At 39.0% G+C, this 27,426-nt stretch overlaps 1 protein-coding gene, 1 long non-coding RNA gene and 1 pseudogene across 2 annotated transcripts; all 3 read right to left on the minus strand.

Moving 5' to 3' along the window:
* Positions 1 to 4,942: 4,942 nt before the first annotated feature.
* On the minus strand, positions 4,943 to 7,521 carry LOC148727508 (uncharacterized). Its single transcript, XR_015989292.1, has 2 exons — positions 7,444 to 7,521; positions 4,943 to 6,934 (listed from the first exon to the last, which is right to left on the minus strand). It is a non-coding gene; the product is annotated as an uncharacterized LOC148727508 (long non-coding RNA).
* Positions 7,522 to 11,495: 3,974 nt separating this feature from the next.
* Positions 11,496 to 12,710, minus strand: LOC148727509 (uncharacterized). Its single transcript, XM_088726763.1, has one exon. The coding sequence runs from the start codon at positions 12,530 to 12,532 to the stop codon at positions 11,879 to 11,881; it is 654 nt and encodes a 217-aa protein (XP_088582889.1). The 5' UTR covers positions 12,533 to 12,710; the 3' UTR covers positions 11,496 to 11,878.
* Positions 12,711 to 14,270: 1,560 nt separating this feature from the next.
* On the minus strand, positions 14,271 to 16,754 carry LOC148727510 (uncharacterized; annotated as a pseudogene).
* Between the last annotated feature and the right edge of the window lie 10,672 nt (positions 16,755 to 27,426).

A 27,426-nucleotide genomic window follows, 5' to 3' on the forward strand; every position in this document is an offset into this window, starting at 1 on the left:
TAGTTTTCCATTTGTTCCCAACTGGACTTGCATGTGACTCGCTCTTATCACTATGCCCCAATCTAGACTCTAACCCTGAGAACAGAGTATTTTCCCCAAGTGAAGGAGTGAAGGGCAGATTGAAATAAAAACTCATGCCCAGATATCTGTAAAGAGAGCCATTTGAAAATTGAATTTACTATTACTTATGCCATTCTTTCAAGTAGAATGAGCTTTATAGAATGCTACGAACTATTCTTGATCTTGGGAGTATGGTAAATTTTCGAGGGCAAATTTGTGGGGAAATTTTTTTTTCATGTCAGACTAAGCATTGTTGATTGTTTCAGAAACTAGATTGTGAAAGAAGAAAGATTACGACTGTGCAGAAGTGTTATTTGTCAGATTGTTAGCAGATTAATTTGCCTGAAGAAACATTGTTTGCTTTGAATTGTTGTGCCTCAGTTTGCAATTAGATCAAGCTAAATTAGAAAAAAAAATTTGTCTGACAGTTCATTTCATAACCTATCTGTTAATATATTGCTTATGATGGTTAAGCTTCTAATAGCACATTAATATTTTTTACAAAGGACACCTGTGAAGGTCTACCGTATCCTTAGGGACTTGCACTCGTAATCAGTCCACCTCATGTAAATCTTACACCCAATACATTCTCTTGAGGTAGCACAGGTGTTTAAATAAGCACCTGTTTTACACTTTGGGCACCCAATATTAGCTTAATTGTCAAATTGAAAACTGAATAAACATTAAATTTGGTGTTCTATTGCAGAGATTCGTTGAAGCTCACTAAAATTTGGAAAGTATGTTACCATCAAGTCTGAGTCTTATTACAATCTTGCTTTGTGCATCACTATTTTAACTGAGTCACAAGAAAAACCTTTTTGCGGACCCAAGAGAGGCCCGGAACCCTAATCTTGACAGTGATCAGCGGATTGTGTATTACGCGTGCGCGCCACGTTTATAACAAGGAAGTTGAAACGACAGAGCTGAATAACGTATACGCATCCGCCAGGTTTTGCCGCGGAAACACGGATTTTGAGTCGTTCGCGACGTTCGCATGGTTCATTTTCTATTCTGTTGCTTCGAGGCGTCGTTTTCCTTGCCGCTTTTCTTTTACAGAACAACCTCCAAAACCTACACCCCCTAAAAATTTTCAGAAATTAATTTTCTCCTTAAAACCTCTGGAAATAGGAAAATGCCTTCGACGAAAACAGAGTTCCTCGGTTTGAAAAGTCAACCCTTATTATTTTCCACTAATTTCGCGAAATTTAGACCTAGGACCTATGAGCCCGCGTTGTTGACCGCATACCCTCTGACGTAGCATTTCATTATTCAGCTCTGTCGGTTGAAACTGGAAATTCAAATTTTGTTCTGCAACTAAAAACGCTCAGAATGCGAAAAATGTGTCAATTATAGTCAATTATAACAGTTTGTCACATGGGATCCAAGCTTCTGTCACATGGATCGAACGACGTTTTGTTGACGGCGAGCTTCGAGGACTTCGAGCGTAATAATTGGATTTGCTGCGTGTTAAGGACATTAGCCAGAAGGCTCATTTTTTTGATTGATTATTGATTAGTTCACTGATTTCAGAATGATCTTAGATAGCCACATAGTTACAATGCTTATCTGTTTTTGTGTATTTCTATTGGTTTTGTAATCGAACCTTTCAGCGTCACCACGCGCATATAAAAGGCAAGTTTAGTGTCCCTTTAATCAGTTCTTCGTAAGTTTTAAATAGCCTTGGTAAACTTTCGCCCTTTCGTTTTCTCAACCTCTGGCACAAGCGGGACCGATATGTGAGTACCTTTGTAACTTTGGTTTTTCCTTTCCAGTCTTTCAGTGTTGGGCGACAACATACAAACAAATATTGCAATGATCTGTATAGATTTAAGATTTAAAGGCCACATTCGTGCCAATTTGCGAGTCAGTGAACGCCCATCATTTAGATAGAACAATGGGATGTTTATCAGCCACCAAAGTTCTTTTAATTTGTTTCCAAACTTTTGTTCTGTTTTACTTGTATTGTTAATCTCGTTATAGACGTTAGAGCCCAGTATTTGACACGCGATTCTTTGATCATGTATTCAGCGGCTTTTCGTTAGATTGATAGAACTTCGTTGTATTGTTGTTTCAGTTTACGATCGATCGTTCGATAGATTGATTGACTGTGAGAATAATCGTTATTTTCGTCATTGATTGTGGTTCGTGGTCGATTGCCTTTCAAGAATAAAGATTCGTGCAAACAGTCAACTTTGGTTTGTCATTTCGATCAGTAAAATAGTCCCAAACACCTCTTTAACCGCGTTTTGGAGCGACACGCCCTTGAACTTGAGAATTTAGATTTTGGTCGCCGTAAACGCTACTCTGCGGTTTTAGTTATATTATCAAATACTGATTATTGTTGTGAGCGGTTAAGAGAAGCCGCCAGTAAATTTCGAGAATCGAAAATCAGTCACGAAAAATCGATTTTTTTTTTTATTTTGTCAAAACATCCCTTTCTGTAAGCTAGTTTCGAGAAAAATATTTTAAATTTCCAGCGATTTGTTTTCCGGCTGAAATTTAAAAAAGTTTGAAAATTCGTTAAAAAAGCCGTTTTCATCTTGTCGTAACGGTCAAATCGTCACGCAATTTTAGAAAGATGTTGGCAGCGCTAAACAAGTCTATTCACCATCAAACTTTGCACAATAATTACAACATTACTGCGTTGATTGGCGAGTTCCAGATCATCAACATAAAACAAAATAGAGAGGTACTGTAGAGAAAGGTTCCGTTATTGCACCTCACTTTTACATTGAGCAGTAAAAATACATCATCCAAAGTCAGTTGAACTGAACTGAAACTAAATTTTAGACACTTTTACTTAACCAGAGTAAAAGAGTGACAAAAGTGGGCCATTTCTCCATTATATACCCATAAGTTTGCACTAGCCACTTCCACCGTCATGTTCGACCAAATCTAGAAGTTTTAGCTTTGTAACTCGACGAACATACAAAAAGCACAAATCTTTATCTATCCTATGAGTTTAATAGTCTTTTCATACATTTCATCTCCGTCAGTTTGATGATTAACCTAGCGACATGTCTGAGCCCGCCCCTTCTATGATCTCGTATGCCGACAACAAACATGGCTGCCAGGCCAAAATTTAATCACGATAATTCGTGTGACCTAAATGACATATAAGGATATTTTGTGTGTATATAAATGACATATTTCATGTTTTTGAGTAATGTTTAATTAAAATCAGATCGAGTGTGAATGAACGATAATTTTCATCATTTCGTTTGGCCTTCTTGTGTCTCTTTCCGAGTTGTTAAAGACAATACGTATGGAAACTAGTTAGCGGCCCCAAGGTTACTGGGAAAATCAACATGACGGAGATAATTGCACCTTCATCAGTTTATAGTTTTTCTTTGTAACTTGAATTTCTGGACAGTTGAAATGCACCAACGACGAGAGCTTTTCAACCTGTTATTAATGCCAACATAGAAGTTATTTCATCTTTTTGGGTTAAACGCTTCGGAGTTGAAACAAGTGAGTGCTTGGGAGGTCCTGGTGGCCCGATAAATGGCAGTAAGAAGATATTCTAAAAAGGTTTGATTCTCTCTTACTGGGACGTCAAAATTTTTCTGCAGCTAAGAAAAGTAGTTGGAGAGACTGGAAAAGAAGTCTTCTTACGGAGGACCTCAGCATTTAGTTCTCAATATGGTATAGGGTGTTTTGTCATACTGAGAAAGTAGAATATCAAATTGGTTTGCCCTGTAAAGGACCAAGCCATATCCGTGCCAAAATTGACAGAACTTTGTACAAGTGCCGAAAAAATGAAAGGCGAGTTAAGCATTTTATAGTTTGTGAAGTTTTGTGAATTAATTGATACATGTAAATAATCGTGTGTAATTTTAACTGATTGTTGTGTGGAAAATTTATTGATAATTCTATGTAAATCATGGCTCTTCTTAAATTTAAAATTTATGTCACTGTACATATTTTTCACAGGTTTGCTTGATGTTGGTTTTTATTTTGATATTATTACTCAAGGCATACTGATGATAGCTTTCCTGGTTATTTATTAACTATAGCTTTGACAACAACTGTTGTGGTAATGCTGTCTGAGCATTTTTAGCCAAAATGGTTGTATAATCTGGATATTTGAAACTATGGTGACTTGTGTGGACACAAAAGTAACTGAAATGACCATTGTGTTTATTGTAAGGGATTATATATAATTATATTTCAAAATGGTTAAGGAGAGATTGTTGCCAACTTCGGTTTTATCACTTGAGTTGAATAAAATCGCTCTAAGTCGCCTTAAATCACCTATAGTCACAATGTCTTTTTTCCATTGATCTTTCTTAAGTTGCCCTATTAAAGTCACCCAAAGTTGCCTAAAGTTGCAACAACTTAAGGTCCCAGATGGGCCTAAGAAAATTGTGGCACAAAACCAGCTGAATTTTACAGAAAATCTTATTTTCTGATGAGAACAAAAAACTACTTGCAAAGTGAATGTGCACTCAAGGAGTTTATGGCAATTCCATTTGCTGACCATGTGGAGTAAACTTTGTGGTGTTCAGCTGATTTCGATCAGCTAACACTGTGTTTATTTGTCAATAAGAAGCAATTTTTTTGCATCCGTGGTTTTGAATTGCCTTTTCACTTGAAATTTTCATCCACAACCAAAATGCATTTGGAAAATTGTCCTTCCCCCTTCTGTTTATCTATCCCTTTACCCCCCTGCTGCCTTTTCCTTCCTCTTCACCCCCTGATATTGGTTTTCAGGTTTTTATTGGCAATATTTATAGTCAGATGCAGACCTCTCTCACTTTTTATTCTCACTCAGCCCAAGCTTTTCTAAGGGTTTTATATTGTTTGCTCTTGGTGGCGTGGTGTTGTTAGGAGTCCTAAAGTAACAACAGAGTTAGTGTCAGACACAAAGTATATATTTGAAATTAATGAAGATATTTTATTCAAATAACCACAGAACAATACTTTTCAAACATAATCTTAATATGCCAGGGCACATGTTCCAAAAGTCACGTAGTCATCCTTACCATTCTTATGATGTAAATAAACATGCTTTACATTCCTTAACATTTCCATTTCCCTCAAAGCATTCTCTGTTACAGTATTTCAAACTAGGAATTAAGCCTAAGTGTACTGTTTACAAAATGTGGTTTATAACTGATGGCTATGCACTAAGAGTACTAGAGTATGATATAAAAGGAACATAACTTTTGGTTTGTTTTTGTAATTTAAACATATTTAAAAAATCTTTGTGAAATGAAATGCTGATTATTTGTAAAGCTAGTCCTGTTAAGTCCACTTTGTACATGCACTCTTTATATCCACTATTACAATTACTCGCTGGCAGAAACATTTAAAGTGTTGTTTTACTCCACCTTATCAATTAACCAACAAACAAGTGATGAGAGGAACAAACTTATCAAGTTGAACTCTTTCAGCCTTTTGATCAATAAATACATTCTCCTCATTGGTCTTCATACATTTTCTCAGAACCAAAAATTGTGAAAATGTTTTCAACATGAGAGTGGTCTCTTTTTGGTAATCATTTCCGAGACTCTCATGACCTTTGCTCGTGCAATTATTGTGAGGAGAAATGTGATACTGATCAATCTTTGGCCCTAAAGGGTTAACCAGTTAAGAGATGATCACAAATATTGCAAAGTTCTTTTCAAAGCTTATGATGGTACAACCACCATATTAATGTACCCAAACAACTGAATATTATATGTAATTAGTTCTCTTTTTTACTGACACTTAGCACTCCTATGTCAGAAAAAGAACCTTATCTAAGCTGGTAGGTAAACAGGCTTAATACTTTCTAGTTAATGTTGACCCTAATCTCTGGGTTCGAGACCAACCCATACCATAGTTTAAGATTGAGAGCCTCAAAGAGTTAAAAATTGCTACCAGTTTTAATTAATTTGCTATTCGTTTTGTGTAATTTACGCGGATATCACTGTCGAAAATATCTCCTTCTTTCCTTTTCAGACAAGTACAATTATGAAATCACTGATATAGCATCCAAGATCTATTTCATTTTTGCTTTCTTTCCTATTCCTTTTTTTTACTTCTGTCTTTCTTTCGTTATTTTTTCACCGTCTTCTTTTTTCTCTTTCTTTGCTCTAATAAATTGCTGTTTACAAATTTGCACCAATCATTGGTCGTCAATATCATCCCTATTGCAATGGTGAGCGAAAGTCTATGACCAAACACCTCATACCTTACTGTAAGACAAAACTGGCTATCTACACCGTGCAATGTTTATTGACCTTTTTCAAAAAGCTAAAACTGCGCGATGTCAAGTTACTCCTTCAAACAGTCGGAACTGTCATGCTTTTGTTGTAGCCATCAACAATTTTTTTAATCTTTTCCTCTAGGGCAGCAGCTTCAGTATCTTTGTGCCTTGAAGAATTAAAGATCTTAATTATGTTGGCCAATGACCCATTCAGTAACGTTAACAATGATTTTATAGCAGGTTTAGCATTAACACCGTTTTCGATAGACAAAAAGACAAAGATAACAAAGCCGAGGAAAAAAATCATTTCTAATAGCATTATGTAGATCATCTTTCTAATAGGCATAAGCTGTGCGCATACTCTGTCAAAAAGCTCCTTTGGGATGATCACCACAGGTGAAGAAAAAGATTCATAGCGACTTTCCTCCCCTATGACTGCAGGTGTCGTTTTGTAATGTTCATAAATCTTTAAGCCGAGGTCCTGGTATTTACTGGTAAAGGAACTATAGCTTCTCGCTAAATAGTAGAGGATAAGAATTAAACAGGTCACGTATGGCAGATTTTTTTCTGAAAGAAGGAGTGAGCTGGCCCAAATTGTGGTTTTCCAGATACGCAGAAGAGCGATCGTAAGAAACAGGACGAGTCCACCTACCTTAATGCCAAATACTGCATTTGAACTTCCTGAACGTATCCAGTTTATAACAGCGGTAGAGAAGGGAGATGTTAAAAAGAAGACAAAATACACTGCCAAGATCGTAATAATGAGTACCAAGACAATTACAACTGGAATCGACAACATAAATATAGGAAGAAGCAAAAGTGGTCTGAAAACAGATAATGGAGAAATTGAGCTGTATAAAACAAAAGGCAGCTGTATAACGGGTGGAATATACTTCTTCCAAATCCTAAGCAAAATCAAGGGTTGTTGCCACAAATGATGGGTTATCCGTTGAGGGATTGAAAAACCTCGACATTGTTGCTGAAATTGATTATTGCAACAAATATAACATTTTTTCCCAGAGGGCCTTTTTAGGTAAAGATTTGCAAATTACGTCAACCGGCGAACAGGCATAAGACAGGAGAAAAATGATTGTTAAGAAACTTTCGCCTGCGTTAAAGAAACTTCTATGCCTACAGACCAAGAAAAGCTGGAGTAAAAACTGTACAGACAAAGCCATTATCACCCTTACCTTATACCATGTTTCCTTGTCGCCTAAATCCATAGGAAAGTAATTGTTACCGATCACACTCAAAAAACTTACTGGACTCTAAGTTAAGTTACCCTCTAAGTTAACATGCTTAATTCCATTACGAGTAATGATTGTGGGACTGAAGAAGCGGAGAATGAAAGGTACGTAAATTCCAAACGAACCAAATAAAAGTAACGAGTATAAAAAACCATATGTAAATTCATTTACAATGAAAATACTGTAATAGACACGATCGTCTGGGCTTTCGTCCTGCTGAGTAGTTCCTCTAACATTTGACTCGTTTGCATTCAGGTCTTCAGGGTGTTTCATCGTATAATTTCGAGTAATGTTGCCCGCTTGGCATCTATGTAACCTCGTCACAAACACGTATTTTTTATTTTTTATTTTATTTGGTGAATACAACACAGTAGTACCAAGTCTTGAGAACCTATCACCACCAGTGATCCACGAACTGTTCGAGTTCAGGTCTACCCATTGATTGTCTCTCGACAAATGTTGTATCATACAACGTCCAGTAATGCTGCTTTCTTTGCTAAAAGTGTAACCTCTTGCTCATCACAAACGCGTTTCCTTTAGGGTCAGCTTCTTGCAGTGAAGACAACAAAGTAAGACCAAGTCCTGAGAATCTTTCACCACCAGTGATCCGCAAACTGTTCGAGTTCAGGTCCGCCGCTTGATTTTCTCTTGACGAATGTTGTATGGCACAATTTCCAGTCGTTTCGCTTTCTATGCCAAATTGTAATCTCTTGCTCGTCTCAAACGCGTGTTCATCGGTGAAAAGTCGAGGGATTTTGTTGAAAATTTTCGGCACCAAATGTTTTTCGTTTGCGACTAAAAGAATTGGCGATCCAATGAAACCATTGGAATTGATCGTGGATTTTTTTTATAACTCCCGATAGAAAATTGGATTTAATGAAATGGGAGTTAAAGCAGTTCTCACTAGCTTGAACAATAAGTCGGTTTCTAACAAAATCTGATGAACCATGCCGGTCAAAGTGGTGTCCTTCAGTCTGTATCAGAAAAATAATTATGCTCAACATACTGAAAAGTGTCCTTGAGTCTGACGGCATTATGAAGCAGGAGTTTAAATAGAGTTTAAAATACCGTTACTTCGCAGCTCGCCATCCAAATGAACTGAACAGATGAAAGATATTTCTTTAGAAAGGCTGCGTAAGCTAATTTGCAGATCAAGCAGGTGTCAAGCACCAACTGTAATTAATTCAATCACAATATGAAGGTGTAGTCTGATCGTCCGGGTGAGTGTAGTCCTGAGAAGGACTGTTTTCGGTGGTAGTGACTGACGTTTCGACAACCTGTGCGGAAGTCATCATCAGAGTCAAGTGAATGATTGTTGTCAGTAGAATGTTCTTATTCCAGTTCGTGTGAAATGATCGGTTGGTTTTGCCGTGATGTTATTGGCTGTAAGACTCAAGTGACGTAAGTCGGTCGTGATTGGTCTGTTTCGATCTGTCGGTAAAGTAAGGTCGTTCTTTTTCGGTCGTTTCTGATGTTTATGTCGTGAATGAGTCGTTTGTATGGAGCGGGTAGTTGTTGACATCTGTTTAGGGGAGTCTGTTCTAAGTTAGTAAACCAGCTTTCCAGAGTCAGTCGTTGAAAATAGTCAGTGCTGTAGGTTAGGCATTGCGCAGAGTTCCAGTCAATGTTGTGGTTGGTAAGTCGATGGTGTTCAGCAATGTGATTGCTGACATCACCTTTCCTCGTCGCCCGTCTGTGTTCAGTCAGTCTTGTTGTGAGGTTTCTGCCAGTCTCACCGATGTAGGAGGCTTGGCAGTCGGAACAATTGATCTATTGTATCTACTGTTGAGGCGGCCCTGTCTCGGCAACGAGAGCTATCTAAACCGACCAAGGATAACATCAGAAGCAGAATTGCCTCCACTATACAATCAACGTCACGACATGACAGCAACTTGGCTAAAGACGAACAAAGCGCACTGAAACGACTGAGAAACGACGAGAACATAGTCATCCTACCAGCCGACAAAGGACGAGTTACTGTTGAAAAAAAAATAAAATAAAAAAAAAATAAAAAAAAATATATGAACTTCATATATTCATTGTATCTGATTTATCATCACGGGTTTATTACGAATCAACTTAACGGCCTGCTCCCAGTTGGCTTGTTAGCTCAATTGGTAGAGCGCTGCACTAGTATCGCAGAGGTCAGTGGTTCGAATCCCGTACAGGCCTGATTTTTTTCAGGTCTGATTTTCGCTATTGCTTAAATAGCGCTCTCTACTGCGATGATCGTGCATCATACGTATCTACAACCGCAAATATATGAACTTCATATATTCATTGTATAAATGTAACTATAGACAAGGTAACCATACCTTCCCATCTGTTTGGACAAGGAGTTCGTGAATACCTTATAGGCAAAGATATCAGACGAACTGAGGAACATCATCATTGTTACAGGCACTATAATGACGAAACATTTTATCTACTTCACTTCTGTCAATAATAATGTGTACATGTGTCCTTCCCTTTCCCGGAATTCCCGCTTCAAACTGGTCTCTTCATTGCCCATGCAAAAACACAACATCTATTGAAGCTCTAAGTTGCTTAAGACCTCTACAATCTGCTCTTTATTCGAGCGTCAGGTCCAGGGCGAGTCTGTACACCGAAAGATGATGCACTTGCCATAATATTGACAGTGTGCATGAAAATATCTTCCTGAAGTCGCAAACTAAACCCAATGACCCACGGATGAGAGTGCTTGGCTATAAGAAACTGTCTTCGTATTGATGTCTCTTTCCAATGGCTTACTTCATAGCACGCCATGCGATGAAAATGACACTTCTTGAATTTTAACTTTTCCCTTGAATTTGCCTCCGAGTAAGAGTTTATCGTTTACTCCTTAAGTAAAGAAAGTTCCTTGAAAAGGTCTTGTAGATCGAGTTTTTGTGGACCATCGTCACTTGAAATATCGCTAAAAAATATCTCATCTCGAGATTTTTGTAAAACTGATCAATTTCATCGGATACTTCCCTCGCGCTGTTTACATAGTTTGCCGCCTTCTTGATTTGGAGGTCAGCGTGCCTCGATTTCGTGAGTTCCTCAAAATGGACCAAAAATCCCCGATGAAAGTGTATTTCTGTGTAAAAGGTAAGCTGTTTGCCAGAGCAAGCACCTATCATACTCCGCTGGTTTTAACGAATCCAGTTCAGCGCAGCAAATAAAATGAATCATAGCCACTGTCGAAATCACCCCAGGAGTTAAAAAAAAAAACCTCGTTTATTGACGAGAAAAGAGGAATTTGATGATTAATAAGAAAAAAAAACAAAAGGATCGTAACACAACCAAAATCGAAGTTTTGGGGGTTTAAGAGACAAAATTCAGAAATAATGGCTTAGTGTATCATGTGTAAAAGGACTTGACATGTAGCGAGTAATATTGTTTTCAATTTTGTCTTAGAATTATAGCTCACTCTAAGCTTTTCATAAGTTACCTTCAAGGAGCTCTTTTTTTTTTTTCGTTACAGAAGCCACGAAGCAGTCTGATGAACAGAAGGGCACTTAGCATAAATACACCGAATTGTGGACAACAGAGAGGATGGAGGGAAGGGGAAGAAAGGGGGCGGGGGGGGAGGGGGGAAAGGGGGGAAAGGGGGAAAGGGGGCGGGGAGCTTTAATTTGCTCTATGTTCGTCGCTGAGAATTGGTTAACAACTTTCCTATAGATAACGCAAGGACTGCCTTAGATGAATTCAAGTGTAGGATGGAGGAGACCCATGCCATATATGGATGCGGAGTATTTCTTGCACAGTCTAGTCAAGGAATCGAGAAGCAAGCCAGAGTAAATTAAAGGAGTCAGTTTTACATTGAATTATTGGCTAAGTGAAAACATAGTTTTCCTCTAACAAGTATCACCGATTTTCTTCGAGAACTTTCTACTTGATCGATCGACGCAACGCAGAAAAAGCGTTGTGGCTCCTAACCCTGATCAGAATTACTGGGATAGGGATCAAAGAGAAGTTTAGGAACTAACGGAGACTATCAACTTCCCAGCATCTCTACATTAAATTACATTGAAATCGCTTCAATGCTAGACCTGCACGTACCTGACTCTCCTCGTTTACACTTAAAACAAAATACAATGCGGTCAAGGTCGAACGTTATTGACCATCTAAAATTAGGAGTTTTAGCAATCGATGAGTAACTAGACCATTGCCATAACTTTGTGAAAAAGTAGAAGCAAGACATTTAAAACGTTAACGAAGCAACAATGAATCGGATGATTGAGGTACGTAACCTTCACAACATGTGTTCTGCATTATCTGCAAAATCATTTTAGCATACTTGATCTAAAATCAGCACCTTGGCAGCTTAATGCGATCATTACCAGATAATTCATAAAACGCAGCCCATAACATAACCAACTGATAACATTAAAGACTAAATAGTGGTAAGTTCCATGTAGTCTTCATTTACTAAAATCACTTCGTCGTTCTTCACATTTATGTCTTTCTGTTCGTGTCCACGAGTTGTCTTAGAAGATTCACGGATAAACTTTTCCACAATTTTAGGAACCTTCTCTTTAATAACCGTTGCTCGCAATTTTTTCTGCCATCCTCCACCAACGTACATAGCGACGATCTTTGGAAACGATAAAGTGAGAAACGTCAAGAGAGTTTTTATCAAAGGCGTGGTATCAGAGCTGGACTTCATGGTCAAAGAAAACACAATCAACACAAAAGACACGAGCACTGTGATCTTCAAAATTAGTATACAGACACGTTCTCTAAGGGGCATAAGCTCCTCGCATGCCATATCGAAGAGCTCTTTTGGAATTGCCATGATGTCAATTTCGTGTGGAGTAATGGGTAATTTTAGCAGCTGATCATCTGATCTTGAAAGTTTGTTGCAGTGGAACAAAGCCAGGGAAAGCTCGTGGTATGCTTTCGTAAAAGAGCTATAGCTTGTCCAAATATAATAAAAAAACAAAAACCAAACACGGCAAGCCACGTAAGGAAGGTGTTCTGAGAAAGAGAGCGCGAAAACACGTTCTACAACGTTCAGAGAAGCAAAAGCGGCTAATTTCAAAAGCATAGAGACAACAAAAAATGGAACGAACGAGAGGATCCCGTGGATGAGAGGATCCCGTGGATGAATTTAAATTTCTCAGCCTGTATTCAGCCCTGCTTAAAGCTGCGACATGCGAGGTTAACATAATTCCTAGAATAGCTAATGTACTTACCATAATCAATAGCACTACTATCGCAACTGGTATGCAGAGCAACAGAGTGATAAAAAGTAAAAGCTGAAGCACGGAGATTGTAGAAACTTTGCAGGAAGGAATCACTGAAGCAGACGTTTTTAGATAATTTACCAAACGCCTGTTAAAAATCCTCCAAAACTCTACAAAGATCAAAGGTTGGAGGCGCAAATGGTTTATAATGAGTTGAGGAAGTTCATCTTGACAGGAAAGGGTTGTTGGCTTAAAAAACTTACAAGCTAAAAAAGGCCTTGCTCTCGTTGATCTTTCCAAGAAAAAGGATGTGTAAAAAGCCTGAATGCAAAAACAAAGACCGAACGCTATTGTTAATCTTTGGTATGATTGCATTTTTAAAAGGTTAGAATTTTCGCATTCAGAGGAGATCGCACTAATTAACAAAAGCGGAAGTGGTATAATAAAAACTCGCAAAAAAAATGTTCTTGTCTTGCGCCAGATTCTCTATTGTTTGGAAAAGAAATAATTACCCGCTAAGCCTCTGAGACTAACGGGACTTGCTCCCTCAAGAATAATACAGGAAAATCCTGCGCATCAAAAAAAGAGCCTAAGAACTACTTTCGTTATTCTTGGACAATTTGGGCGATGGAAACGCAAGAAGCAGCAGCGGATAGTGAAACAAAGAAAACAGAAACGACTCTCGTGAGTCTGTTGTGCTTCAAACACGGTTGGCTTTCTCTCCAGACTCTCGAATTCTTAAAGAAGCCAAATCTCTTTGCAATATGATAAATCCTTCATTAACCAAGCTTGTTCGGTCAAGATGGCTGGATATTAATGCCTTTTTTTTTTTCACATTTTTATGGACCTCGACTTCGTCTTGGTCCATAGAAATGTAAAAAAAGAGCTCGGCCAATATGCAGCCACCTTGACCTCACGCTTGGTTAATAACGCAAACGCATATTTATAAAGTATTCCAGAAAAGCTTACAACATGGCTATCCTGGTAGTATTACAACGTGATTTAATAAAATGTTCTAGAAAGTTGGATGGTGTGACAGCCGTAACAGTATGAAAGCTCGTGTATGCATGTCATCGTGAGAAAGTATTATAGAAATTTCTAGAAACTTATCTTACAGTTATTATTCATAACAAGTATTCTATACGATAATAATTTCACGAAAGGTTGCACTAATGACAGACTAACCTCATACAAGGGAAGGGCTATGCGTGGGTGGACTAAAACAAAACTTTTTAACGTCATTTCTCACGATTTCAAAGCCACATTTTTAGAAATCAAATTATGATAAAACTGCTCAATGACATCATTAGCTGGAAAATTATCTTCTTTATACGACAATCTTAAAACTGAGATTGTGAATCAAAGGTTCAATAGAAGAGATTACATGATTTGGAAGGAATTTTTTCGATCAGAAAAGAGAATTCAGTAGCAATATTGCCTATATCCCTTCCGTTGCTGCAAAGATTTTTTTTTCCTTAATTCTATAGGGTGATTCCTAAGAATTGCACTGCACATCCTGCACTGCGCATTAAATTTCATTTTGATAACATTAAAGACTAAATAGTGGCAAATTCCATGTATTCTTCATTTAATAATAATAATAATATAATAATAATAACTTAATATTTATATTGCGCAAATTAACATGTCGATATGATCAAATGCGCATCACAACACTGTTCGGGGGACTTTGGCCAGACTGCATCAGCAGTTTACAAACAATCGAAGGAAACTTACTTGAAGATGCCCCCTCCCCCCAATTCCCAGTAAACAGGCCAGACCACATCACAGTAATCTCGTCAGTGGGTTCTTTAACGTCCCCTGCCTAACCAAATTATCTAATTAATAGATGCAGGAGACGGGACCTACGGTTTATTCGTCCTTATCCGAGAAGACTAGAATGTCTATCCATTTCTTATTAAAGAAAGGTAGCGCATTCTCCTCAGTTATTCTAAGACCTTGAGTGTTGGTCCGGCCGGGGCTCGAACCATCGACCTCGACCTCCCGCACAACAGTCCAGCGCTCTAACCAATTGAGCTAACCGGGAGGCGGTAAATTTACTAAAATCACTTCGTCGTTCTTCACATTTATGTCTCTCTTTTCATGTCCACGAGTTGTCTTAGAAGATTCACGGATGAACTTTTCCACAATTTTAGGAACTTTCTCTTCAATAACCATTGCTCGCAGTTTTTTCTGCCATCCTCCACCAAAGTACATAGCGACGATCTTTGGAAACGATAAAGTAAGAAACATTAAGAAATTCTTCATCAAAGGCGTGGTGTCAAAGCTGGACATCATGATCAAAGAAAACACAATCAACGCAGAAGACACGAGCACTGTGATCTTCAAAATTAGTATACAGACACGTTCTCTAAGGGGCATAAGCTCCTCGCATGCCATATCGAAGAGCTCTTTCGGAATTGCCATCATGTTGTCAAGTGGGGTCTTAGGTAATTTTAGCAGCTGATCATCTGATCTTGAAATTTTGTTGCAATGGAATAAGGCCAGGAAAAGCTCGTGGTATGTTTTCGTAAACGAGCTATAGCTTGTCCAAACATAATAAAAAACAAAAACGAAAGAAGCCACGTAGGGGTGACGTTCTTCTGAGGAAGAGAGCGCGAAAACACGCACTACAGCATTCAGAGTAACGACAGCTACAAATACCAAAAGCACCTCGGCAACAAAAAATGAAACGAGTGAGGGGGTCCTTTGTATGAGGTTGAGTACTAATGAAAGTAGATCTGGGAGTTTCGTGACTTTACATCGCTCAGCCTGTAATCAGCCATGGTCAAGACTGCGACATGCGAGGTTAACATAATTCCTAGAATAGCTAATATACTTACCATAATCAGTAGCACTACTATCACAACTGGTATGCAGAGCAACAGAATGATAACAAGTAAAAGCTGAAGCTCGGAGATTATAGAAACTTTGCAGGAAGGAATCACTAAGGCGGGCGTTTTTACATAATTTACCAAACGCCTGTTAAAAATCATCCAACACTCTACACAGATCAAAGGTTGGAGGCGCAAATGGTTTATAATGAGTTGAGGAAGTTCATCTTGACAGGAAAGGATTGTTGGCTTAAAAAACATACAAACTAAACAAGGCTTTGTTCTCATTGACCTTTTCAAGTAAAATGATAGTAAAAATCCTGAATACAATAACAAAATCCGGACACTATGAAGAATCTTCGGAACGATTGCATTTTAAAAATGCTAAAATTTTCGAAATCAGAGAAGATTATACTAAAAAACAGAAGCGGAAGAGGTATGATGAAAACTCGCAAAAAAAAATTTTTTTTCTTGTCTTGTGCCAGATTCCCTCTTGTTTGGAAAAGAAATAATTGCCCGCTAAGCTTCTGAGACTAACGGGAATTGCTCCCTCAAGAATAATATGGGGAACGCCATCTTGCAAGATGTCCGTCGGGTAGAATAGACAAAGGAAGGCCAGGGAATGGTAAATGAAAATTGCGAGGAATATAATGGAGAAGAAAAATAAAACCTGCTCAGGCCATACTCTGAGCACCAAAGCTCCTTCGGTGCTGTTGGCCCTGTCTGCTATGATGGAATTGACGCATTCATCTGTTTCCACAGCACGATAACCGATGCTATCAAATTCAGCCTCGAAATTGATGTGATTGCAAAAGGCGGAAGAACGGCTGCTGTAATTCTTAGGGCTTGAAACAGTTATCTTCGCTGGTATCAAGGTACAAATGGCGTGTATTTCTCTCTGTTCAATATGAAGAGATACATTTATCAAGCTTTTATTCGATGTCACTGAGAGAAAGAGTCGTTTGTTTACCAAGCAGACTTGACTATAATTAGTAGCGAATTCGGTTGCGTTAACAGAAGTCTCGTTCGCGCATTTGTCGCCCACTTTCTCGTAACGTACCCTAAGCTTAATCTTTAAGGTCATCGAGGTCTTCATTTGTCGCTTAAGTCACGTTAGATCAGCCTCGTGGACAGAACAATTCCAGTCAAACTTGATGTCGCTGTCGTGGCTGTAAGTAAACGAGTTGTCCGCAACGTGAGCCAGAGCAACTATCAAAACCACGCTCCGAATTTTGGAAGTTGATACCATCCTCGAGTCGGTAGATGTCCACCACCGTATAAATGAGACTAATTAAAGTTGGCAAAAACTCAGTTTTCCCTTCAAAGAGAAATTACTGATGATTTGTAACGTTTGTAATGACTGCAGAAGTGGATGAATTCGCCGAATAAGCATAATTTACGCTCTCTTGCGTTTTAGGAGTGTTTACACAGTAGTTAAATTTGGAAATTGAAGCTGAAAGTAAAATTATATGATCGAAAGCTAACGTCGGGGGTGGGGGGAGGGGAGGGGCTAAATTGCTTTCGATTAGTAACATGTACAGGAACCAGAACCTAAATCGAGGGTTATGTTAATGAAATCGTCAAAATTAGTGAAATTTGAGATCATAATATTCCTAAAACAGTATGTTGCAGTATAATTCAACGTAGAGAACGAACACCACAATATTCTCAATAGGGGGCGACTCTTAAAGGCAGAACAGTAATTACCCTCAATATCCTTAAGAAACCTACTTAAGCCCACTACAGTCCATATGTCAGCTTACCACTGACACAATTAATTGCACAGTTGTCTTCACATCTTCAGGGAAAGAACAGTCTTCCACATTAACTCTCTCTCGTTTTAGTTTTTTAAACAGTCGCTTCCTCCCGACAACAACAACTACTATTACTACAAGAACGAGTCTTTATATACATTTATGAGGTATTCCAGGAAAGCTTACAACATAGCTATCCTGGTAGTATTAAAACTTGACATATATAAAATGTTCTAGAAAGTTGCATGGTGTGACAACATAACTGTATGAAAGTTCATGTATGCAAGTCGGCGTGACTAAGCATCCTAGAAATTTCTAGACATTTACCTTACAGTTATTATTAATAACAAGTATTTTATACGATAGGAATTTCACGAAGAATGCACTAATGATAGACTAACCTCATAGAGGTCAAACCGTGATAAAACCGCTCAATGACATAATTAACTGAAAAATTATCTTCTTTATATGACAATCTTAAAACTGAGATTATGAATTAAAGGCTCAATAGAAGAGATTATATAGTTCGGAAGGATTTTTTCGATCAAAAAAGAGAGTTCAGTCACAATATTGCCTATATCCTCTCCCGTTGCTGTGAAGAGGTTATTTTCTTAACTCTAAAGGAAGATTCCGAAGAGTTGCACTGCACATCCTGCACTGCACATTAATTCACGTAATCAGGCGAATAAGCGCGCGTGCATTCCAAGAACACGGTATTGTTTTTCAATAAATGAACCAGGTGAAGAGGCTCGATGGTCATTAGCTCATGAACGAGCACGGTAGTTTACATGTTTTATTGCATAATTTTGGTGAACAAATTATCCCCTTTAAATTGTAGAAATCAAAAACAAATTTAGGAAGGGAAAAAAAGAAATAAAAGTGTACACGAAGCTCGTTTCTCGATGATACAAATTATGGCATCCCGGGCAACGACACAAGGAACGTTTTGAGTCTATGTCGTTTCAAATTGCGCGCCTTTTCCTCAAAACTTTAAACTTATCAAGCGTTTTTGTTCAGATGTTAATTTAAAAACCCTTGCTTCCAGCTACCTAAAAATGTACCGTGAACCGGTGAAATGACGCGCGTGATAAAAGCCACTGGCATGCATAAATGGGGTAAGCTTGGCTCCTCATATTTGTTAAACAAGTACGATGACCTATCTTTTTTTATTGTATTTTTCGAAACGGACATTGGTAAGAAATATTTAAGAAAATTTTATTCTTTTTTTCTGAGCCCGAGAATCACCGAAATCATATCAAAACTTCAAAACAACGATGGACAAGTTACTTATAGTCCTTTTATTCGAGAATAAAACTCAAAAACTGCAGCCCTATTCAGAATTAGAACATAGCTAGGAGAGTCGCGCAATTAAATTCATTATACGTGAGCGTGCTCAAAATCCCGATAGTGTACGCTGATAGCGTCAGCAAATCCGACTTCGCCAGAACTTTTTTTTTCGCGCGAGCGGCCATTGTTAGCGCGGGGAAAAATAATATATTTCGCGACAATAATGGATACAAACAGAAACTCGGCCTACTAGTCCGAAAACGAAGACAATGTTTTGACCTTTTCCCTTGGGCTAGAGCTCTTAAATGAGGCAGAATGAGAGAAAAACAAAGGAAAAGGAGACTCGGAAACAGCGCCGTCGGGCAACTCTTACGCTTCTTTCGTGCTCTCCAAACTTCCCGCGTGCTCCATAACTCGATAGTGCACGCTAAAGCATGAACCAATTGTTAATTGAACCTCGACCAAAATTCAGTGAGATTTATTCTCACAATTGCCCAATTTGTATATCGATCTCGCTTTTACTTATTTTACTGTTTTGTTTTTATTTTTGATGGTCGCAAGCTACAAGAAACTTTGTTTGGGAGGGAGGGGGAACTTGCAAGCAACTTATTAGAGATGAATTATTAGATTACTGTTCGTTATGCTGGGTGGAGCGCTGTCGAACTTACTTTTGATACTCGTTATACTTTACAAAAAGAGTTCACGACACTTCTCGCAACTGCGTTTATGGTCGCCACGTGATTGGAATTGAAAGTCTTGTATCTGTAATTCTAAGATCTCTCATAGGTAAATCATTTGAGTTTTGATTGGCGCGGAGTAGGGACCTGGAATTGCTGGAAACGCCAGAAAAACATTTTGTCGCTTCAGGCTGATATGCATCAGTCTTTATATCGGTCACAAAACTAAATTCCGCCGAGTCAGTCCTGCATCCCAAGCCATACCATAGAACAATGCTCTTCCTGACAGTAAGTTGGAAGGTGAGTCAAACTCCGCTAATGAACCATCTTTTAGTACCATGACACTGAAGAAAGAGCATAAAGCAAGCTAGATTAGTCCTGTCTCTACTTTTCGCAATCAAAGGTCCTGTAATAAGAGGAAGACTAGTACTTAGCCCTAAATCAAGCCACGAGAGCAAAATGGCGGCTAGAAATTAGCAGAAGATCGATGTATCACAGGAAAGATAGTACCATGACGCGCTGAACATTTTCGAATGCTCTATGTCATCACGCTGCTATGTTATTTATGAAGAGACCCGAATATTGACCTTCATTGTTGGGGGATGGGAAGGATAAGGATGCATTTACAGACGCTTAAACAGTGACAACTTCAAAGAGGTGAATGTCAACTTGAAATTTCGGACCGAACAAATTGGAATTTACAGACGGTGTTGTGCCCACGAAGCAAAGAAAATCATCATTTAGAGCGCGGCACTTGATGTTATAGATATTTGTACGGAATACGAAGTTAGGTTTTACTGCTTTTCAATTTTTGGTTAGGAAGCGCGAAACTTTAAGCTACGGACTCGTTTTTGGCAAATTTTTAATCCATGGAAGTTGCACTGTCGATATCAGATCGAACACTTTACCCAGGCTCATAGGGTTTTGTACAGTTTATCGCAGAAGTTAAAGTGCCACATATTTCTCTCTAAAATCGGTTGTTTACACTGAACGGTTTTTTTTCTAAGTGTCGATAACTACTGCGTGTGCGGGAAAATAAATACTGGCCATGAAGTGAATTCCGCATTCAGTTCTCGACACTCCACTTTGAAAGTAACGACATCTTCTTCTACATCTAATTTATCTACGATCAAATAATGAAGCCAATATATCAGGAAAATAAATTATTAACTCGTAGATTTTTATTTCAATTTTTCTTCATAATTTTTTGATTACAACATCTCATTAAATGCCCGTGGAGAAAAACACAACTCAACATTTTGGGAAAGCTGTTTGTGGCCTCCGAATGATTTCAAGAACAAAGTAAAACGTTCCTCAGTTTGTCAATTTTTAAATTAAGACTTGAAAAGATGATCGAAGGTTTAATTTTGCTTTTCTACTTCGGGAGTCGCACTTTTATCATATAAGGGGCAAAATTACTGAATTGTGACTGGTCAAGACAGAGGGCATTTTTTCTTAACTTTTGTAATTGCCCCGGGCAAAATTACTTGAAAATGATTGGCTGAGTTAAAATCGGAAACGGCATGATATTGTGATCTTTGCTTCCCCCAATTTCTTTTGACACGCGGTAATCTAAAATTGCCTTTGTTACGTGTATTATGCCTATGAAGTACGTCTTGTCTAATCAAGTCCACATTGTGATTAGTTAGGCCATTGATGCATTTTTATACGTGTACACACCTTCTTTTAAATCGCCTTTTCTCTAGAGGCAGCCACTTGAGAACGGCTAATGCCTCAGTGGAGGATGAGTACAATGGTCTATTTAAAATAACTTTAGCGGCCTTATTTTGCAAAACTTGCAAACTAGACATAAGGGTAATATTATGTTTATCGCCCCATACTAGATCAGCATATTCAAAAATGGGCATAACAAGACCTTTATAGAAAAGTAAACGCGCCCTGAAAGGCAATAAATGCTTTATACGCTTGAGAAGCCCAAGCCTCTGATTGATTTTCCCAGTTAGGTATTACTGTATGTCAGGCAAGAAAAGAAAACATTATATTATCACATGCAATCAGCCCAACACCAGGATTAGAATTTTTTCCATTTCTATAGTTTAATATCTGATTAAGGTCAGTGAGTTGGTATAAAATTTAAACTCTTCTGGCTCTTTTGCCACTTTTCCAGTTTGTGAAAAGAAGAGACAAAAAATTCCCCCTCTGTATCTTATTGTAAATCTAAGAGATTTAAACCATCCCCCTTTTTTGAAGTTGTAACGGTCCACAAATCATGTCAAACAAATAGAAATCAGACATTGTGAATACTATACCTTCTTCTCCCATGCAATCCGTGGATTCGGCGATGGTGATGCTCTGAGGACTGATGTTTTGGAGATCGCGATCGCGACTTGGACCGCGGAGACCAGTGGAGCACGTGAAATGTCGATAATGAGCTGAAAAACATTTTAAACATGCTGGAACAATGCAGCTTTGAAGTTACCGTATACCAGCCGAGTTTACCTTCAAGGGGTGATGACTGAATACGTCGAAGTTATGACTTCTATTTCATGGTCAATTGGCACGAAAATTGACTGCGAAAAGGACATCACTGATATCAATGACTAATCGATAAGTAATCGATGGGTTATCAGTTGATTAGTCACTGATGACGACTTATCGATAGGCCGCAAGACTACATGTATGCGTTATTGACCAAGTGCGAGGTCAGGATGGCTGGACATTGGCCAAGTTCTCTTTTAGCGTTTTTATGGACCGAGACGAAGTCTTTACCACAGATGGCCCAAGCTCTGTCACAGGCTCTGTCACAAGCTCTTTCACAGTGGATTATTAAAGAGTTTGTATAGTGGTTTAGTTGGACTTACCTTTGAGCTCTGTAAATGTAAAGTTGTGTGAAACAATCAAAGAAATAAAGTCTTACCTTCATACAGAGTAGTCTGTGTTGTTCTCGTCGCGATTTGAGGCCGTTTTGATGTGTTTTAGCTTGACGCCCTAATCACCACCGAGTCACGTACACAAGAAAAGGGAAGGTAGGAAACTTCTTTTGACACATGCTCGCCAAAATCGCTCGAAAACAACACTTAAATACTTTCCCTCGAATCAAAACTTGGCAGCACGAAAGCCAAATAGTTGGCCTTTACGTTCACCGAAAAAATCCCACAAAAGTTGGTTTGTCGAGCAACCAATCCAGCGAGAATTTCAAATTGACGCCCGTTCTGAATTCTTCTAATGCGTAGAAGGAACATCTTGTGTAGCTAAGAGACCGTTAATGCGCGGTCAACCTAGACCCTAGTCAAATCTCTCTCAACGGGTCCTCCCCATAGTCTTCTAACACCAACCCTTCACACATAGTAAGGTGCCACTAGATCGTCGATACTGTCCATCGTCACTGTTTTCTCGTTATACTTGATAACAACATTTATATCATCATCAGATCCTGACTACAAGGCTTTTCTGGAATCACTGAACAAAGATGAAGAGCCTCCCCCAAGTGTTGACGCTCATTTGGACGAGATTGAAGCTAAGAAATGTAGACACCATTGTTTTCTTTGTCGTTTTAAAAGTAGAGTTAGAAATTTGTCACTGACCTCTTAAAAGTGGAATTTGGGGATTGATCATCTTGTATGCACAGGAAGTTTCAATTGTTACAAGACTCATCATCTACATAGACTTGTCATCAACATCTTAAAAGTGGAATTTAGGGATTGTTTAGGTTGTATCAACGTGCAATTTTTCTTATCACTAGCTTCATCCAGTGCAGCAAAGAAGACTACCCCACTCCTGGAATACTTGAAGATGAAGCGGAGTCCACGCGGAAGACCCGTGTCATCTGTAAGTACAATAAGTGACAGGAACATTTCCATTAAAATGTGCAATGAAGTCAGTCATTTTCACAATCCTGCAAGCTCATGTACCAAGAGCTTTACTATATACTGTAAATGCTCAGATAAGTCCTCTTCTAGGCTGTACAGTAGACTCTCATCCCTTTACCCTAAGTTATCAGTCTCTGACAAGCTACCGCTCTCTAATACGTTTCAATCCTTTCCTCCTCTCCCAAGCAAACTCTACATGTACCAAAAACTTTACTGTGTATTGTAAATGCACTGTTAAGTTTTCTTCTAGGCTGCATAACACACCCCACACCTTTACCCCAAGTTATAAGTTTCTGACAGGCTCCCACTCTCTTATACGTCTACATCCTTCCCTTTAACTGGACTGGGTAATGTGTCAGGGGAGGAAACACTTGCATTTGAAGCTTTAATTCAGTATTCGCCCGAAAGCATGTAGGCTGGCTTTTTCACCCGCTACTTGTATCTGGATGTTTGACAGAGGACCATCTTTACTCCTTTCTACTTTATTTATGGTCTCTATTACATACTACGATTTCATCTGACTTTTATTCTGATCACAGCTGAATGTTTCTGATATAAGAAGAGAAGACCTGACCGAGCATCCTCGGAGACCCAGGGGCTGAGAAGATTTCAAGTTAGGGCATGAAGAGCCCCTGGGGACATTGTCTTACAAGACTAGTTCCAAACGGTCGCAGTCGTTCTGCCATCTGATTGGTGCCAGAAAATCTTTGTGTTTTTCTGCCCAATCAGAGTGGTGTGCTTTAGAGTCCTTTCGTGTGTTTTAACACGGACATATACTTGTAGCGCAGTTGCTCGCCATGTTTGTTTGGACCGTGCGACAGAGATTTGCTTGAGGTGAAAAGTTTCAGTCTCGGTACACAACGTAAGAGAAATCGATTAGATTGTCCGCGAAAATCTTACCGGAAATTATACTGAATACTTTCGCAGGTATCACTAGAAAACGTGTTTAAAGTTTGCGAGGTTTGTATACCACACGATGGTTGCAGTCATTGATATGTCGCTTTAAACGATAAACGAGATTTAAGCTTAAATCTTTCTAGATTTTTTGCATAATTTTCTGTGACTGAAACTTTGCCAATCCCGTGAAGTTATTTCGTCGCACGGGCCACGCAGGTATGTCGAGCAACTGGTACTTGCGAAACTTTCTGTGCATGCCAAACTCTAATCTCATCTTCGCTCGAAGAAAAAGAAAAGCTAAGCGTGGAAATATTTGCTTATTAGATGTGGGTAGATGATATTGTGCTACTAAGCTGACATTTGCATTAAAGCAAACCCGCCCTTTCCATCCGATATTTCTTGGTGTTTGGTTTTGTTTTTCCCACTGAAAACAGCATCGGATCGATTCCCAATGATCAAAGGTATTTAACTTGGTCTTCAACAATCGACAGAAGAGGTGAAATGACAATGACCAAGGGACTAGAAGAGAATCCGTGGCCTTCCCAGCTCAAGAATTTCAACACTCTAGACAGCAGTTAAAAGATTAAGCTCTTTCCAAACCCCTTCGGTAACTGCCCGAAAACATCTCTCCTTCCCACGATGTTCTCGTTAATAAGTTTTTGTTCAGATTTTAATCAGCAAACCGGAAACACAGCTAAGCTTTCTCTTAGCACTCGCTGGAGGTCGTCCACGAACTTAACGTTCTCTGCAGCCTTAGCCGTATTGTGAATGACTTTACTACTAAGATTAGATTTTGGCGCGCAGAGAAAGCAGAAAGCTACGTAGGCGAAAGCGCCAGTTGCTCGACATACCTGCGTGGCCCGTGCGACGAAATAACTTCACGGGATTGGCAAAGTTTCAGTCACGGAAAATTATGCAAAAAATCTAGAAAGATTTAAGTTTAAATCTCGTTTATCGTTTAAAGCGACATATCAATGACTGCAACCATCGTGTGGTATACAAACCTCGCGAACTTTAAAACACGTTCTCTAGTGATACCTGCGAAAGTATTCAGTATAATTTCCGGTAAGATTTTCGCGGACAATCTGATCGATTTCTCTTACGTTGTGTGCCGAGACTGAAACTTTTCACCTCAAGCAAATCTCTGTCGCACGGTCCAAACAAACATGGCGAGCAACTGCGCTACAAGTATATGTCCGTGTTAAAACACACGAAAGGACTCTAAAGCACACTTCACTCTGATTGGGCAGAAAAACACAAAGATTTTCTGGCACCAATCAGAGGGCAGAACGACTGCGACCGTTTGGAACTAGTCCTGTAAGACAATGTCCCCAGGGGCTCTTCATGCCCTAACTTGAAATCCACTCAGCCCCTGGGTCTCCGAGGATGCTGACCGAGAGGAACTACCGAAGTTAAAATTTCCTTTTCGTTGTCTTGTTTCGGTTTGCGTTAGCCCGCATTAGATGTCGTGTGCTGTTCAGTTTACATACTTGTACAGTTAGCTGTATGACGTGGTTTTTAAAACTGAGAAAGGAAATGATGGAAATAAGAGTTTGAACATTTGCATTTAGTTGGTATTCGGTAAATAACAACCAAAGTAAGGTTCTGTAAATGGTTACAGTTCTCATCAATCTTTCCTCATCGTTTGTCTATCATTACCTCACGGTTCTGCCTTCTTTCGGTAATTGCGGTGCGCTATGCATACAATAGAAGCACTGGTTAACAGATCTGACATTAACTTACTGTTGCTTCTCTCCATTTACTCGTGCATTTTTTTATTTAAACCAGTCGCCGAAAAAATCATCGAATTTGTCTTCCAACAAAGATTCTTGTGGTAAAAGTGGCAGCCATCCGCCAAAGGAGGAAAAACCCAAAGACGAGTATGATAGTTAAACTTAACCAAATTTTTTACGAAAAGAGAAAGTTTTGCTGAAATAGTGGGACAGGCGGTGGCCTAATGGTTAGCGCGCGGTACTCAGGTTGGGTTCGAGCCTTAGCCTTGTCATTGTGTTCTTAAGTAAAACAGGAAACCGAAAAAAAAACAAAAGATAACCTCCAATGGTGTGGGCTTCTTGGCTAAAAACTAGACTTTTTTTTTTTTCTTGTTTCCAGATTTCTTCTTTACCGGAGAATTTTAAGTATTTTACTGCGTATTAGATAAGTTAGACAGAAGCGATGGGCAATAATTGCTTTTCAATTGGCGTACTTTTCTTGTTATCTAAGTAAAAAAAAGACAAAACATTAAACAAATTGGTGTGCAAAAAGGTTTACATTTGTGTAAAAAGTCATCCGGGGTTATCTTTTATATAAATGGTTGTTACCTGTTGACAGAACTTACCATGAGATATTGTCTCAAATAAAAGCTTTTCAAAATCACAAGTTTGATTTATTGTAATGCTCTATCCAGGAGGAAAGATACAAATGCCAAAGATGGAAGTCGAAAAAAAGATGAGCAGGAAAGAAAAGGAAGTAAAGAAAAAAAGGTAATGACAGTACTCGTTGAAAGCAAACTCAGATACCTCACACTACAAATTATCAAACAAGTAGAAGTTATGACTAGGGTTTCTTAAAGTGCACACAAAGCAAACAGGTGGACAATTAGACATGGTTTGATGCTACTCTGGTTAAGGACTTAATGTAACCGGGGATTTACAATTTGGGTAAGTAGGGTCGATGACCAGGGGGCCTTCATCTTCTAACCTGTGCCCAGTCTTCTGTGAAATGAGTGTCGATCGATAGATTGAAAGAGGAAAAAGGAGTTTTTCCTTTCTTTTTCACCTTCCATTCAAACGCTTCATAACTTATTTATGTCTCTCTCTCTCTCGCGCGCGCGCGCGTGCAAGCTTCCAGGTACAGCTAAGAGACAACTGAGGACTTGGTAGCTACAATGAACCTAACCGGGTATTGAAAAGTAAATAATCTCATGGCTGACATGGGTCGGAGTGGGGAAGGGGGGAAGGGATGTGGGGGACACAGCCGGAGACGCGTCGAGCACGGCTAAAACCTATAATGGAAAGGGGGCTATCATAAGGAGATGATACTGTGTGTTTACTTTAATATGTGCAAATACCTGACTGCGTGATATTTTCATCATAACAAAGGCATGCTACACGTATTTTTATTTTGAAGCAAGCACCATTGTCTTCCAAAGAGAAGTCTGATTCAAAATCCCTCCGAAAGGAAAAGAAGAAAAGGTTGGTCACATATTGGTTTCTTTCTCTCGTTTATCGTGTGAAAAAAAAGTTGCAAATAATATGTGAATTCCGTAATTTTTATTGATTTCTTTAGGGTCGACCTGAATCAGGAAGATTCGGAAGGCGTCCCGACAGCCGACGCTCCGACGAAAGACGACCAGAAGACAGACGAAATAGTAATCGTAGAGATCGAAGAGATACAGGTGATAGTTCGGGAAGCGATCGTGGACGTGATGATCGCTCCCGAAAGGAAAGCGGGAGTGACGGAAGCGGGCGACGCGA

Source organism: Stylophora pistillata, chromosome 7, assembly GCF_964205215.1.
Source record: "Stylophora pistillata chromosome 7, jaStyPist1.2, whole genome shotgun sequence".
Classification (NCBI taxonomy): Eukaryota; Metazoa; Cnidaria; class Anthozoa; order Scleractinia; family Pocilloporidae; genus Stylophora; species Stylophora pistillata.

Coding starts and splice junctions, on each gene's coding strand:
- LOC148727509 (XM_088726763.1), bottom strand. CDS start 12,532: ATGCTTTTGAAATTAGCCGCTTTTGCTTCTCTGAACGTTGTAGAACGT.